Source organism: Xyrauchen texanus, chromosome 2 (genome assembly GCF_025860055.1).
Source record: "Xyrauchen texanus isolate HMW12.3.18 chromosome 2, RBS_HiC_50CHRs, whole genome shotgun sequence".
Lineage (NCBI taxonomy): Eukaryota > Metazoa > Chordata > Actinopteri > Cypriniformes > Catostomidae > Xyrauchen > Xyrauchen texanus.
This window is the reverse complement of record NC_068277.1, coordinates 663581-678089: the sequence shown is the minus strand read 5'-3', so window position 1 is coordinate 678089 and position 14509 is coordinate 663581. Positions and strand designations below refer to the sequence as shown.

The window sequence follows — 14509 nt, the reverse complement described above, 5'->3', positions numbered from 1 at the left end:
ATGGGGGAAGCCCAGTGGCGGTTTCCGCATCAGACTGTACGAGCCCGCTCTCCAACGCTGCGCTCGAGAGCTCATCACCTTTGTGGGCACCGAACAAGAGGTTCGGTGGTGGGGTAGTGGGCTAAAGCACATAACTGTTAATCAGGAGGTTGCTGGTTCGATCCTCACGGCCACCACCATTGTGTCCTTGAGCAAGGCACTTAACTCCAGGTTGCTCCGGGGGGATTGTCCCTGTAATAAGTGCTCTGTAAGTCGCTTTGGATAAAAGCATCTGCCAAATGCATAAATGTAAATGTAGGTCAAACTCGCACTGGGAAGAGCCGGCACACTCATCCGAGCACCTAATTGGAGGAAACAAGCATGCCAGGGAATGGGAGTTCCGTGGGGATTTACCCGGCAGAGGTGGTGCTACCCATAGGTAGGAGGAACGAAACAGGGAGCCACTAGGGTGGCTTGCTTTCTTACGAAAGCGAGCCGAGATCGCAACGTTGAACATTAAATTAGTTGATTATTAGAAACAATATATTTAAATGTAACTGTAAAATATTCATATATATACAAATATAAAAGTAGTTATTGACTTGATTGTGTAATTCACAGTGCATTATGGGAGTGGGCGGAGCTATTTTGACATGATTCTCTGATTGGCCAATCTTTCTTTAGGATTATGGGTAGTGTAGTTCTTAACTAGGAATTGCGCTATCAAACACGATTTGAAATACCTTGAAATAATGCAGACTGATGTCTTCAACAGAAGCATATACCATCGATTAACAAGACAGAGAGAGAGACAGAGAGAGAGAGAGAGAGAGAGAGAGAGAGATACGGTGAGATAGAGAGGGAGAGAGAAAGAAAGAGAGAGAGACAGAGAGTGAGAGATGAACAGCAGGCAGATGCCCTGTGAACAAACCAGAGAGAGAGAGAGAGAGAGAGCGAGAGATGAGCAGCAGGCAGAAGCCCTGTGAACACACCAGAGAGAGAAAGAGAGAGACAGGCAAAGACAAGCAGGAAAAGCGCCCATGATTTATTGGCTTTATTCAGGATGTGAAAGAATTCTGCTCCCTCATTTGTGTCGTAACTTCATATAGTCATCAAAACACTCTCACTATTAAAGTCATTGAGGTTTGTGTTCATAATGTCATACAAAAAGAGCAATTCTCTCATTATTATATACACAATCTGTACAAGAATCATTGTATAGATGAAAATGATGTAAAAACATATCAAAGTGGATGTGATTTTACCCCATAGTGAAACAATTCACTCATTTATCCCGCATTCTCTTGCACCGCAGTTACCATGGGAACAGCATTGTAACATCATGGCAATGCCATAGCAACAAGAGTATTTAACATAGAAGTCACTGTCTCACACATGCGTTTATTACCCATCATGAGTGACAAAATAAAAGATATGCGATATGACTATAACAACAGGGTGTTTGTTACCTGTAGAATACTTCAAACCAGCTATACTTACCTTAGAATAATGAGAATATAGTAGTCAACAAAAGGTTTAAAGTTGCTTATATATTGTGAATACACTAGAAAAAGGATAACTACAACTATGCTTAATAGGCGTATTTTCTCTATAAACACTAAAAAAAAATATTTTCAAGCATATAAAGCTTAAGCTTTAGCAGTGAGGGATTGTGAACCCATATAGCACACGTACATCTCTGAGATCTTTTCATCTGGATAGCACCACAAGCTATTTAAAGGTGCTGTAAAAGATTTTAGCCATTCTGCAATTTCCACAAGATGAGCTGTTGGATTAGCCATGACCTCTTTTTCCAAATCCCTGTCCTCCAAAGAAACCAAATGATCTTCATTGAGATCGACACAGTGGTCAAAAACAACAGCAGTAAAACAGCGCCCTCAACTGACAATTGTTATGAACAACATGCCTTTAAAATGGCATTAAGCCTCAATAATTCTCTCCAACTACAATACTATGAGAATGCACAAAATGATTGACAGCTGAAAGTGTCAGAATCCGTGTCCCGCAAACACATATTTGTTCACTGTTTACAGTCACAGAGACCGCTGAGTTATCTCACAACACTTATTTCAGTAATATCTGAAAATCTGTAAAATCACTTACAGCACCTTTAACATCTGCTAAACATCTTAAAAAGATCAGATTTACAAACATTCTAAATCATAAATGTCTCAGACATCTGCTGAAGGTCTTATTGACATCTGAGAGACACTTATTGACATACGGCTTATAGACGAATTGCAGATGAGCAATCAACATAAACAAATATGTCATCCAGATGTAAACACACACATCAAATAGACGTCTGGGTGACGTACGTGTGAAATCAGGGACGAAATGTGTGTGTGTGTTCAAATCTAGACTATAAACCTATTTATACGGCCAGCGTTAGCCGTGAGAAAAACTCAAACATCCAGTACATTACTGCGCGATGAAAGGAGCATTCACATTGCAGACTTCAACTCTCTGAAAATGCTTTGATATAATAATGTACTAAAACGAAGACATAAGAGTTCCTCAAACTGTAGAAACATTACAGATGAGGAGCTGAAATGTTAATGCAATAGACCTAAAGTGAGGACACAACCTCACTTTAGAATAACACTTGAAACAAATGACACCCTATAAACATACTAATCATTAATATTACAAAATCAGTCATTCCTTAGAAAGGGTTAAAAAGTCCTGCTTTACATCATAATACATACTCTGTGTGCGTGCGTGTGTGTGTGCGTGTGCGTGCGTGTGTGTGTGTGTGTGTGTGTGTGTGTGTGTGTGTGTGTCTAAAAACCTTCTCTAAGAAGTGGCCAGACATTGAACACAATTGAAGAGAAACATAGCAAGGACTATTGAGTAAACTAAATATATCCACAACAGCACTGCTCAGCTCTGTTACACTGTAGTAAAAGATTAAAGGTAAACTCTAAATGAAGCTGGTTAGGAGGCAGTAAACTATCAGAATTAAGTCATAAACATGAATTTAAAAAGCAAACTTGTTTAAAATATCACATCATGAGTAGTAATGATTTTACTCTACTTTGCATATTTATGTTTTTGTTGTTTTGTTCTGTTTTAATTGTTATTTTGGTTATTTGTTAAATACTTGAAAAAGCTGTAGTAAAGGTTGACCTTGTCTGTATATATAAAGAGAAATGTATTTACAGGCAAAACAAAGCGTTGATACTGACCTAACTCTATCATTTCCACCTTCATGTCTTTCACAATCTAAAGTCACGTGATATGCGGATATAAAGGTATCTCAGGGCAAATCGGCATAATTTATCATCTGATACGAAATATCATGGCAGTAGAGACTTGAACAAAAGTCTCCACCCCCCCCGGCAGTTGTCATGGATACATGAGGTTGATTTGGAGACTGGAGTGATCACATTCAAATATCACTAATGCTCACCCCGTCTCTCCATGTCTGCAGCCAGAGGCCTCTAGAACAGGGTTAGTGTAAGTAAACTGTGGGACCATGGGAAATAAAAGACAAATTAAACCCACTGGATTTCAACAAATGATTACCAGCCACCAGTCACTTCACAGCATTTCTGAGGTACAGTAATTACCCTGTTAATAATATCAATGAGCATCTATTATACTTTCATGATTGTATCTTCACAAAAGACAAAAGTACAACACTGGACAGTTCTGGTGCTAGGAGAGCAGAGATGGCGGTGTGGCGAGGGACGGAGGTGAAACGGGCCATCTGCTCTCCTGCGCTTCTTCTTAGACTCGCTCAGCAGATGGACATGCTCTTGTTCTCACCAGCTCATAGAGATGAACCCAATGGTGTTAACGTGAACTTCACAGGAAATGACATTTTCAATTCTCTCAAGTTCTGTGTGTTCTGCTAAAATCTGGCTGTAGAGTTACATAATAACAGAATGTGCTTAATGGCAGTGGCATTTAGTGCCGGTCTTTATTAACCCACCATATTTCACACGTCAGACTCAATGCTGGAGAGTTTCTCATACACGTGTCCGTTACTGCCATTGAAAGGTCGCGGTGGACCGAGGCTGAGCTTACTGGTGTGGTGGTTCCCCATGCAAAGCTCTGCAGGGAAGCGTGGGGCCAAGTTAGACATCACTCCTGAAGCGGCGGACACCGGCAGGAAGGAGGTAACACCCATGGGGCCACACAAGTCAGCACACTGCTGCTGCTTGCTAATGTAGTAGGACTTGGCGCTGTGCAGCAGACACTGGTCATCTCCAAACGTAGGGATGAAGGGGTTGTGGTTGGCTTGGTCGGGATAGAGGGATTTGGATAAGGAGTGCGCTGGCCCCTCTATAACTCCTCTGTCTCTCAGGTCCCTCTCTCCCACTGAGCGCCGATGAGGAGCACCCTCTCCCGCTCTGAACAAACCGAATGATGATCCTGCACCCTTTCCTCTCTCAACACCTCCATAGAAGTGTGGGTCACAGTCTGTATCTTGACGTTCGAATATATGTGCAAAGGGACTGGAGGCATCCATGCAGCGCTCTCTCTCCTTCAGGCTTACGCTCCGTGGCTGTGGCAGCACTCCACCCAGACTTTCTGCCCCGCCAAACCCCAGTGCCCCACCTATCCCCCCTGCCTCCTCTCTCTGTAGGTCCACAAAGGTGTCGTAAGAATGTTGCCGGCGTATTGGCTTCCCACTGAAGGCCCTGCGACGCTGCGCTGGTGTCTGGCCTCTACTACCACCGCCTAGCTGGTCTAATAGGTGGTTACTGTCCTCTCTGATGTCATAGAGGTTGCCTGATTTTTTGCAAGCTTCACAACGCATACAGGTAGCTGAACTGGGGCGGCTGCTCCCTAGTCCACCACCCCCTGATGCCAAACAGCTAGTGCCGCTGCCAACATAGCCCACACTACCATGTAGAGGTCCACCCCCATGCAGGGCAGTCTGTTTGCTGCCCGCACTGCTGGCACGACAGGTACGACATTCCCACTCGCTGCCCCCACTCTTGCTGTCCATCTTCTTGTGTTTGCTCTTCAGGAAGTCATCCACAGACACCAGGCTGGTGCAGTTTCCTCCATCTCCCCCGCTGGGACCATCTGTAAGATCCACGTGCTCCCACTGTGGGATGCCTTCTTTGGGCCGGAACTGGTCCAGGTAGAAATCCCTCAGGCTTTCCTTGTCCTGTAACAGGTATGTGGATGAGTTTGCACCACCTCCCCTCTTGCGTTCCGAATGAGGAGAGGCAGAGCGATGTCCGTGGTGATGGTAATGACCATGGTGTTGGCGGCGACGGTAGCCCAACTCGATCTCATCGAGTTCACGCCGGGACTTGGCCGACACCGGCCGTTTCTTCAAGCTGTCTCTGTACTGCTTCCGTTTCTTAGCATTGCCCTCTAGGTTGCCATAGGTGACGGTATGTGTGGAAATGTCAGACATGTCTGAATGGATGTTTCCATCGTCAACTCCGCTGCAGTACCGGTCATGACCGGCGATGTATCCTGAACTGGAGGCTTTGCCTTTAAATGAGAACTTCCCATACAGGTTGGCCAGTCCCTGCTTCAAGCCTTGTCCAGACGGTGTATTCTGGCTCTGCAGCAGGTCAAATTTGCTCATGTTCCTGTGCGTCAGGGCAGAGCGTGGCTGCGTGCTGAAGATGGGAGCGACAACCCCACCTAAACTATCACAGTCAAACATGCCTCCCTCCAGGGAACTGCTTGAGCCCAGGCTGTGGGGGCGGTTAGGGGGCGGACCAGTGAGCCCCAGGGTCGAGCCTTTGTGGTGGTGCAGGTAGTGGTCCTGGTACAAGTTACTGTCCTTCAGGTGCAGGTTGCCAAAGGTGCGCTCCACCTCACTGATGTAGTCGCTGAACATGTTGTCCTCAGGCAGGTATGGGGTCTTGCAATCCGAGTGACCGGCGAGACTGCGGCGGTGCTCGCTGATGTCGTACACGGATGACTCCCTGCGGATGAAGTCAAGGGCGCTGTGCGGGGAGCCGTTGACCCCAGAAAGAGACGCCATGTTCTTGGCAGTGCGTAGCAAACGCAGGATGTTTGAATGGGTGTTGTTCATGGTGGCAGAGGGTGAATTTAGCGCCGAACTCTTCTCTTCGATTTCAACTCCGTGAATGCAGCTATAAATCTCCTGCAAGAGAGAGAAAGAAGTTTCAGTGTACCTGAGATATTTTGAGAGATGCTGATTAAGCATTATTTTTTGGCACAATGTATTTATATTACATTCAATTGTAATTTTCAGCATAAACAGTTTGTGTATGTGTGGAGTTCTCATGTGTATATTGGTTAGTGTGCCAGTTTATATTTTGTGTATGTTTTAGAACTAGACTTACCCTGCTGATGGCAAAGGTGATTCCTGGTTTCCCAGAACACACACCCATGAAGCAAAAGCGCATATGCCAGTAGAACACATGTTCAGCGATGAAGGTGATGAGTGACAGAGCCATGGCGGCTCCCAGCATGTAGAAGACACCGGCCATGTTGTCTATGTCCAGCTGACTGCTCATCACTTCATTCTTTTCATGGTGGCAGATCCCGGTGAGCCAGAGTGCCTCAAACTCCTCCATGTCACCTGAGGCACACACACACACACACACACACAAACACACACACAACACACACACACACACACACACACACACACACAAACAAACACACAAACAAAGACACACACACCCACACACCCACACACAACCACATTAGAATACTGAGGAGTGTTTATGGTATGTATATGTATATCAGTGGCGTGTGGTGGACTTTTGAAATGAGGAGGCAGAGAGGTTTTTTTTGGTCCAATACAAACTCATTTAATGTTTGCATAATTTTAAGGTTAAATCCATGCAGAAATCTGATATATCCAATTTTATGTGAACCACATAGGCCTGTTATATGTATGTTCATGAATGGTTTTCACTGATAAAAGTCTCATAATTTCACATGACAGCATTTTTGAAAATTAGACAGCATTAAAAAAATAAATAAATACAATTAAAAAAAAAAAAAAAAATATATATATATTTTCCAAAATATTTGTACACATGTCCAAACATATGAATGGTATGAATGGTTTGATCCCCACAGCCACCACCATTGTGTCCTTGAGCACCACTTAACTCTGGAGTGCTCAGGGGGATTGAACCTGTAATAACATTTTGTGCGTATGTGCGTGTGTTTGTGTTTGTGTGTGTGTATGTGTGTGAGTGAGTGTGTTAGTGTGTGTGTATGTGTGTGAATGAGTGTGTTTCTGTGAGTGTGTGTGTGTGTGTTTGCACCGTCTCCAAACAGCTGTAGGATTGCGAGGTCCACTTGTCTTTTCCATCCAGAATCTTTCTGAATTGCAATTCCGTATCCAGTAGAAGCGAAGACTTTCCCTGAGCCAATAGTCACGAGTTTGCATCCCTCATCTCTGCCAGCCATATAATTCAACACTGCAGCGTCATAAATAAACGCATCCAGCTTTCTGTCATTAAAACACAATATAACACAAGTCACATATTAATATTCAAAACATGCAGTGCTGTTTCTACAGTTATTGATGAACTTAATATATTTAATTATATATAAAACAAAAATAATTACATTATTTAAATATTTAAATGCTGTCAGATATTAAATTGCATAATATAGTGATAAATCCATTTAATTATTTAATCATTTTTATTTGTATAGAGCCTTTCACAACAAACATCATTTCAAAGCAGCTTTACAGAAGATAAAACTGTCTATGTCTATAATGTTGATTAATCATCATTGTGTAATTAGATAAAATATGATTGTTAATCGTGTTTAAAAATAAGTAATTAAATAATAATTGTATTAATAACCCCAGTGAGCAATCTGAAGGCGACTGAAGGAACACAAAACTCCATAAGATGTTGATTAATGGAGAAAAATAACCTTGGGAGAAACCAGACTTACTGTGGGGGCCAGTTCCCCTCTGACTAACCCCACCCTAACCCTAAACCAGACTCACTGTGGGGGCCAGTTCCCCTCTGACTAACCCCACCCTAACCCTAAACTAGACTCGCTGTGGGGGCCAGTTCCCCTCTGACTAACCCCACCCTAACCCTAAACCAGACTCACTGTGGGGGCCAGTTCCCCTCTGACTAACCCCACCCTAACCCTAAACCAGACTCACTGTGGGGGCCAGTTCCCCTCTGACTAACCCCACCCTAACCCTAAACCATACTCACTGTGGGGGCCAGTTACCCTCTGACTAACCCCACCCTAACCCTAAACCAGACTCACTGTGGGGACCAGTTCCCCTCTGACTAATCCCACCCTAACCCTAAACCAGACTCACTGTGGGGGCCAGTTCCCCTCTGACTAACCCCACCCTAACCCTAAACCAGACTCACTGTGGGGGCCACTTCCCCTCTGACAAACCCCACCCTAACCCTAAACCAGACTCACTGTGGGGGCCAGTTCCCCTCTGACTAACCCCACCCTAACCCTAAACCAGACTCACTGTGGGGGCCAGTTCCCTCTGACTAACCCCACCCTAACCCTAAACCAGACTCACTGTGGGGGCCAGTTCCCCTCTGACTAACCCCACCCTAACCCTAAACCAGACTCACTGTGGGGGCCAGTTCCCCTCTGACCAACCCCACCCTAAACCAGACTCACTGTGGGGGTCAGTTCCCCTCTGACTAACCCCACCCTAACCCTAAACCAGACTCACTGTGGGGGCCAGTTCCCCTCTGACCAACCCCACCCTAACCCTAAACCAGACTCACTGTGGGGGCCAGTTCCCCTCTGACCAACACCACCCTAACCCTAAACCAGACTGACTGTGGGGGCCAGTTCCCCTCTGAATAACCCCACCCTAAACCTAAACCAGACTGACTGTGGGGGCCAGTTCCCCTCTGAATAACCCCACCCTAACCCTAAACCAGACTGACTGTGGGGGCCAGTTCCCCTCTGAATAACCCCACCCTAACCCTAAACCAGACTGACTGTGGGGGCCAGTTCCCCTCTAACCAACCCCACCCTAACCCTAAACCAGACTGACTGTGGGGGCCAGTTCCCCTCTGACTAATCTCTACATCCCTCCGGGGATGTTAAATCGACAGCCCTAATTTAAATATTTAGAAACTATTTAAATATTAAATTATTTAATTAAATCACATTATATTTAAATAGATTTAAATGTGACAAATTGCTTGTACTATTCCTCATTTGTAAGACAACAATACCATGTTTTCCTGCATCTCACCCTGTTTTCAGACTGTACAGAGCTTCATTCACATTACGTTGGTGGAATTTCACCATGTACGAGTGCATCTCTCTGTAGTTATTGCGAATGTTTCTCTCGGTGCTGCCGTTTGGGACTGTCCCAAAGCGAAACGGCGGCGAGAAGTCGTTTGGTCTCTGAAACTGAAGAATAAAAAAACTGATGACTCCACAAGAACTGCATTTAAAATTCTCTGAACCTTACTAAGAAAAGACTTCTCTGCTCAAGGGATCCATTTGTATTTTTTAAAGTACCTTTTTATCACTGAGTCCCGACACCTGGTCCACGTACTCTTCCTGAATCATAAATGCAGCCAGATTAGCTGTGTAACTCGCCAGGAAGATCACAGCGAAGAAGGCCCAGACGGACACCATGATCTTGCTGGTGGTTCCTCTGGGGTTCTGCACGGGCACAGAGTTGTTGAAGACCAAACCCCACAGCAGCCAGATGGCCTTCCCGATGGTGAACGATGGACCTCCAGCCTCTGACAAACAACAGTATCAAACCATAAACACATCTTTTCACATCACTTCACATCTATTTCAGCAAACGTTTGTGTGTCCTCAAAGTGCTGATTCTAGTTCAATTCACATTCTCAAATTCATGTTCATTTTTCAATTAAACTTTCCACTCAAATTGTTATGCACCTAATTAGGACTGTCAATCGATAATCGCAAATAATCGCAAATATTTCAATAATTACTGAGAAAGGCCCCCAAATAAAGATGATAAAGTTATAAAAACAATTATAAACATAATACGATTGTGGCAGGATTCCGCACACCAGGCCCCTAATCAGGCTAATCAAGCCTCAGAGAGGAATAAAGGCTGACTGGAAGCTGCAGTGTGAGAGAGAGAGATTTACGGACAGCTGTACGACACCTTTGTGTGTTTGCGTGAGTGTTTGTCTTTTTGGTTAAGTTTATAATTAAAATATTATTTATATCGTCAAGCCAGTTCTCACCTCCTAATTTCCATTAATCCCTTTACAACAATTTAAATCATTCAGATAATTAAAAAATTCAGTACTATGATAGCACACAAATAAAGCATCAAAAAAGTGGCTTTTATTGTTTGTTTTCCATTTCATTGCATATAACAGTATTGTTCGTCAATCTCTCAGAGAACAATTTCTGTCTGCACTATTTTAAATGATTGTCCATGTACACACGTATCAGACGGACACTCACTTTAGGTTGCATCACATTGTAGTGTCTCGTGCAATCAACACTGCATTATAGCACCCTGTGTAAAACCTTCTAAAAACCATCTCAAGATCCCTGTTAGCAAAGGTGACAAAAATGGCAGACAAAGGGCAACAGTGAAAAAAGACAAGGAATTCCTAACAACCACGAAGACCAAAGGTGGCACTTTTTTTACGGCCACTTTGACTTATTGAATCATGCCATATTTTTTTATATTCAGATGGCAAATGGAGGAAATTTAGGGCTAGGCAAAAGTGATTCTGGTCAAAAATGACCGAAGACCATAGGAAGGTTAAATACAGCTAGTCGAGCACAATAGAATAACAGGATTGTTAGGAATTCCTTGTCTTGTTTCACTGTTGCCCTTTGTCTGCCATTTTTGTCACCTTTGCTAACAGAACGAACGACCCACCATGGATCCAGCGGTTTTACGAGCAAGCTGCCGTCTGCTCAGCCTCATGCAGGGAAACCGTCCGGTGGAGGACCACATCCACGATTTCCTCACGATTGCGAGTGCCACCGACTTCCCTGACTCCGCCCTAGTGGCGTTTTTTCGGGTTAACCTGAATTGTGCGCTCCAGGAGCGGTTACCACCGACGACGCGCGGCTGGACGCTCCACAAGTTCATCGAGGAGACTCTGCTGGTCTGCGCGCCGCCGTTAACTGTGGGCGCCATCGAGGAGAACTCTGCCACTCCTCCCACAGTAATAACCCTCCACTCGCCCGTGGTTCGTCCCTTCACGCCTGCCTTGGTCAGTGAGCCTGCACGGTCCACTTCGTCTGCCCGGAGGAGGAGGAGAAGACGGGCTTCCGCCTCCCGGCCCACGCCTGCCCCGGTCAGCGAGCCAGAGCCCACGCCTGCCACGGCCAGCGAGCCAGAGCCCACGTCAGCTACGGTCAGCGAGCCAGAACCCTCGCCTGCCCCGGTCTGCGAGCCAGAGCCCTTGTCAGCCACGGTCAGCGAACCCAAGCCAGCGCATACCACAGTCACCCAGCCAGTGCCTGTCGCCTCAGAAGTCAGTGAGCCAGTGCCTGTCGCCTCAGAGGTCAGTGAGCCAGTGCCTGACGCCTTGGTCGTCCTTGAGCCAGTGCCTGTAGCCTCGACGGTCCCTGAGCCAGCGCCTGTAGCCTCGACCGTTCCCGGGCCAACGCCAATAGCCAGGACTGACCAAAAGCCAGCGCCAATGGTCATGCCCGTCCTAGAGCCTGCACCCCTCGAGCCTCCAGAGCTTTCCAGAGCTCCGCCTTCCGAGCTTCCCAAAGCTCCGCCTTCCGAGCTTCCCAGAGCTCCGCCATCCTAGCTTCCCGAGCTTTCCAGAGCTCCACCTCCCGAGCTTTCCAGAGCTCCGCCTCCCGAGCTTTCCAGAGCTCCGCCTTCCGAGATTCCTGAGCTTTCCAGAGCTCCGCCTCCCGAGCTTTCCAGAGCTCCGCCTCCCGAGCTTTCCAGAGCTCCGCCTTCCGAGCTTCCTAGAGCTCCGCCTCCCGAGCTTTCCAGCGCTCCGCCTCCCGAGCTTTCCAGAGCTCCGCCTCCCGAGCTTCTTGAGCTTTCCAGAGCTCCGCCTCCCGAGCTTTCCAGAGCTCCGCCTTCCGAGCTTCCTGAGCTTTCCAGAGCTCCGCCTCCCGAGCTTTCCAGAGCTCCGCCTCCCGAGCTTTCCAGAGCTCCGCCTTCCGAGCCTCCTGAGCTTTCCAGAGCTCCGCCTTCCGAGCCTCCCGAGCTTTCCAGAGCTCCGCCTTCCGAGCTTTCCAGAGCTTCGCCTCTCAAGCCTCCCAGGGCTCCGCCTCTCAAGCCTCCCAGGGCACCGCCTCTCAAGCCTCTCGAGCCTCTCGAGCCTCCCAGGGCTCCGCCTCTCGAGTCTTCCAGGGCTCCTCTTGAGCCTTCCAGGGCTCTGCCTCTCAAGTCTCCCGAGCCACCCAGGGCTCCTCCTGCGGCTCCGCCTCCCGAGCCTCCTGCGGCTCCGCCTCCCGAGCCTCCTACGGCTTCACCTCCAGAGCCTCCTACGGCTCCGCCGCCAGAGCCTTCCAGGTCACCACCTCTAGGGCCTCCTCCCAGGGGTCCTGACCCTGTCCCTGACCTGTGGCCTCCTCCCAGGCCTCCTGACCTGGCCCCTGTCCTGTGGCCTCCTCCCGGGCCCCCTGACCCAGTCCCTGTCCTGTGGCCTCCTCCCAGGCCTCCTGACCCGGTCCCTGTCCTGTGGCCTCCTCCCAGGCCTTCTGACCCTGTTGCCATCCTGTGGCCTCCTCCCAGGCCTCCTGACCCAGTCCCTGTCCTGTGGCCTCCTCCCAGGCCTCCTGACCCTGTCCTTGTCCTGTGGCCTCCTCCCAGGCCTCCTGACCCAGTCCCTGTCCTGTGGCCTCCCCCCAGGCCTCCTGACCCGGTCCCTGTCCTGTGGCCTCTTCCCAGGCCCCCTGACCCAGTCCCTGTCCAGTGGCCTCCTCCCAGGTTCCCCAAACCTGCCCTTGCCCGGTGGCCAGCTCCCAGACCACCTGAACCTGTCCTTGCCCTCTGTGCCCCCTTGGACTTCCTGCCTGCCTTCTGTGCCCCCCGGACTGTCTATCTGCCCCTCGTTGCCCCCTGGACTGTCTATCTGCCCCTCGTTGCCCCCTGGACTACCTGTCTGCCCGTTGTTGCCCCCTTGGACTTCCTGCCTGCCCTCTGTGCCCCCTTGGACTTCCTGCCTGCCCTCTGTGCCCCCTGGACTGTCTATCTGCCCCTCGTTGCCCCCTTGGTCTGTCTGCCCACCTCAAGCTCGCCCCCAGTCATGGACATTTTTTGTTTTGTTTTATGTTATTTTGATCGTCTGGAATCCGATCCTTGAGGGGAGGCTATGTTAGGAATTCCTTGTCTTGTTTCACTGTTGCCCTTTGTCTGCCATTTTTGTCACCTTTGCATTCCTTAGTTTTCACTTTTGTCCCTTGTGTAGCCCCTTAGTCTCTTTGTTAGCCTTCATGTTCACTTGTCATTGTTAAAGAACTACACTTCCCAGAATCCACCTGCCATCATCACTGCCATTTTGTTCTCACCTGTGTCTTATTCAGTCATCACTCACTGTGTATTTAAGCCCTGCTTTTTGTTCACTCCTGGTCGTTCATTGAATGTTGCTGATGTTCGCTTGCATGCCCGTGTTCCTAGTTCCAGTGTTCCAGCGTTTTTGTGTTTTGTTTTCATTTTACCCATCGTGGTTGTTTTGTTTGCTCCTGTTTTGCCTGTTTATCAATAAACCTGCTTTTGGATCCTCAACCTTTGTCTGCCTCCGTCCGCATTCGTAACACTGGTCAAAATTGACAGATCATTGAAAATGAATGGGAAATGCATTTAAAGTACATGTAATGCAATGTAAATAAGATCAAAATAGCACAAAGTCCAAAGAGAAGCGTATCATTTTATTGTTATTTCTTCAGGAAAGAATAAATGGTATCATCATCATGATCATCATCAAAAAAAAGACCTTATGCTAATAACAATTTGGATGGCACTTTTCCTCTTTGACACGGATAACACGACAGCTTTGTTTTACAAAAACTATTTGAAATGTGGACTCATCAGCCCAGTGGTGTTGACTAACAAAAGTTACTAAAGTTGAGATCGAGCCCAGAGAAGTCAACGGTGCGTCTGGACAGTGATGATGTACAGCTTCTCCTTTACATAGTAAAGTCTTAACTTGCATCTGTGGATGTAGCGGCGAGTGGTGTTGACTAACAAAGGTTTACTAAATTTGAGATCCAGCCCAGAGAAGTCGACTATGTACGGCTTCTCCTTTACATAGTAAAGTCTGAACTTGCATCTGTGGATGTAGCGGCGAGTGGTGTTGAGTAACAAAGGTTTACTAAAGTTGAGAGCGAGCCCAGAGAAGTCGACTATGTATGGCTTCTCCTTTACATAGTAAAGTCTGAACTTGCATCTGTGGATGTAGCGGCGAGTGGTGTTGAGTAACAAAGGTTTACTAAAGTTGAGAGCAAGTCCAGAGAAGTCGGCAGCACTTCTGGACAGTGATAATGTACGGCTTCTCCTTTACATAGTAAAGTCTTAACTTGCATCTGTGGATGCAGCGGCGAGTAGTGTCGAGTAACAAAGGTTTACTAAAGTTGAGAGCGAGTCCAGAGAAGTCGGCAGTGCTTC

The 14509-nt window shown here is 47.2% G+C and overlaps 1 protein-coding gene across 1 annotated transcript in view; it reads right to left on the bottom strand.

The window, feature by feature from the left end:
* Nucleotides 1-1024: 1024 nt before the first annotated feature.
* The window catches only part of LOC127653509 (glutamate receptor ionotropic, NMDA 2B-like), an 87449-nt gene continuing 73964 nt past the window's right edge, over nucleotides 1025-14509 (bottom strand). Inside the window, exons 14-18 of the mRNA XM_052140198.1 lie at nucleotides 9442-9671; nucleotides 9170-9330; nucleotides 7227-7414; nucleotides 6288-6526; nucleotides 1025-6085 (exon numbers count right to left, since the gene is read on the bottom strand). Of these exons, the coding sequence (XP_051996158.1) occupies nucleotides 3944-6085; nucleotides 6288-6526; nucleotides 7227-7414; nucleotides 9170-9330; nucleotides 9442-9671 (2960 nt within the window). The 3' untranslated portion in view covers nucleotides 1025-3943. The remainder of the gene's footprint in view (nucleotides 6086-6287; nucleotides 6527-7226; nucleotides 7415-9169; nucleotides 9331-9441; nucleotides 9672-14509) is intronic.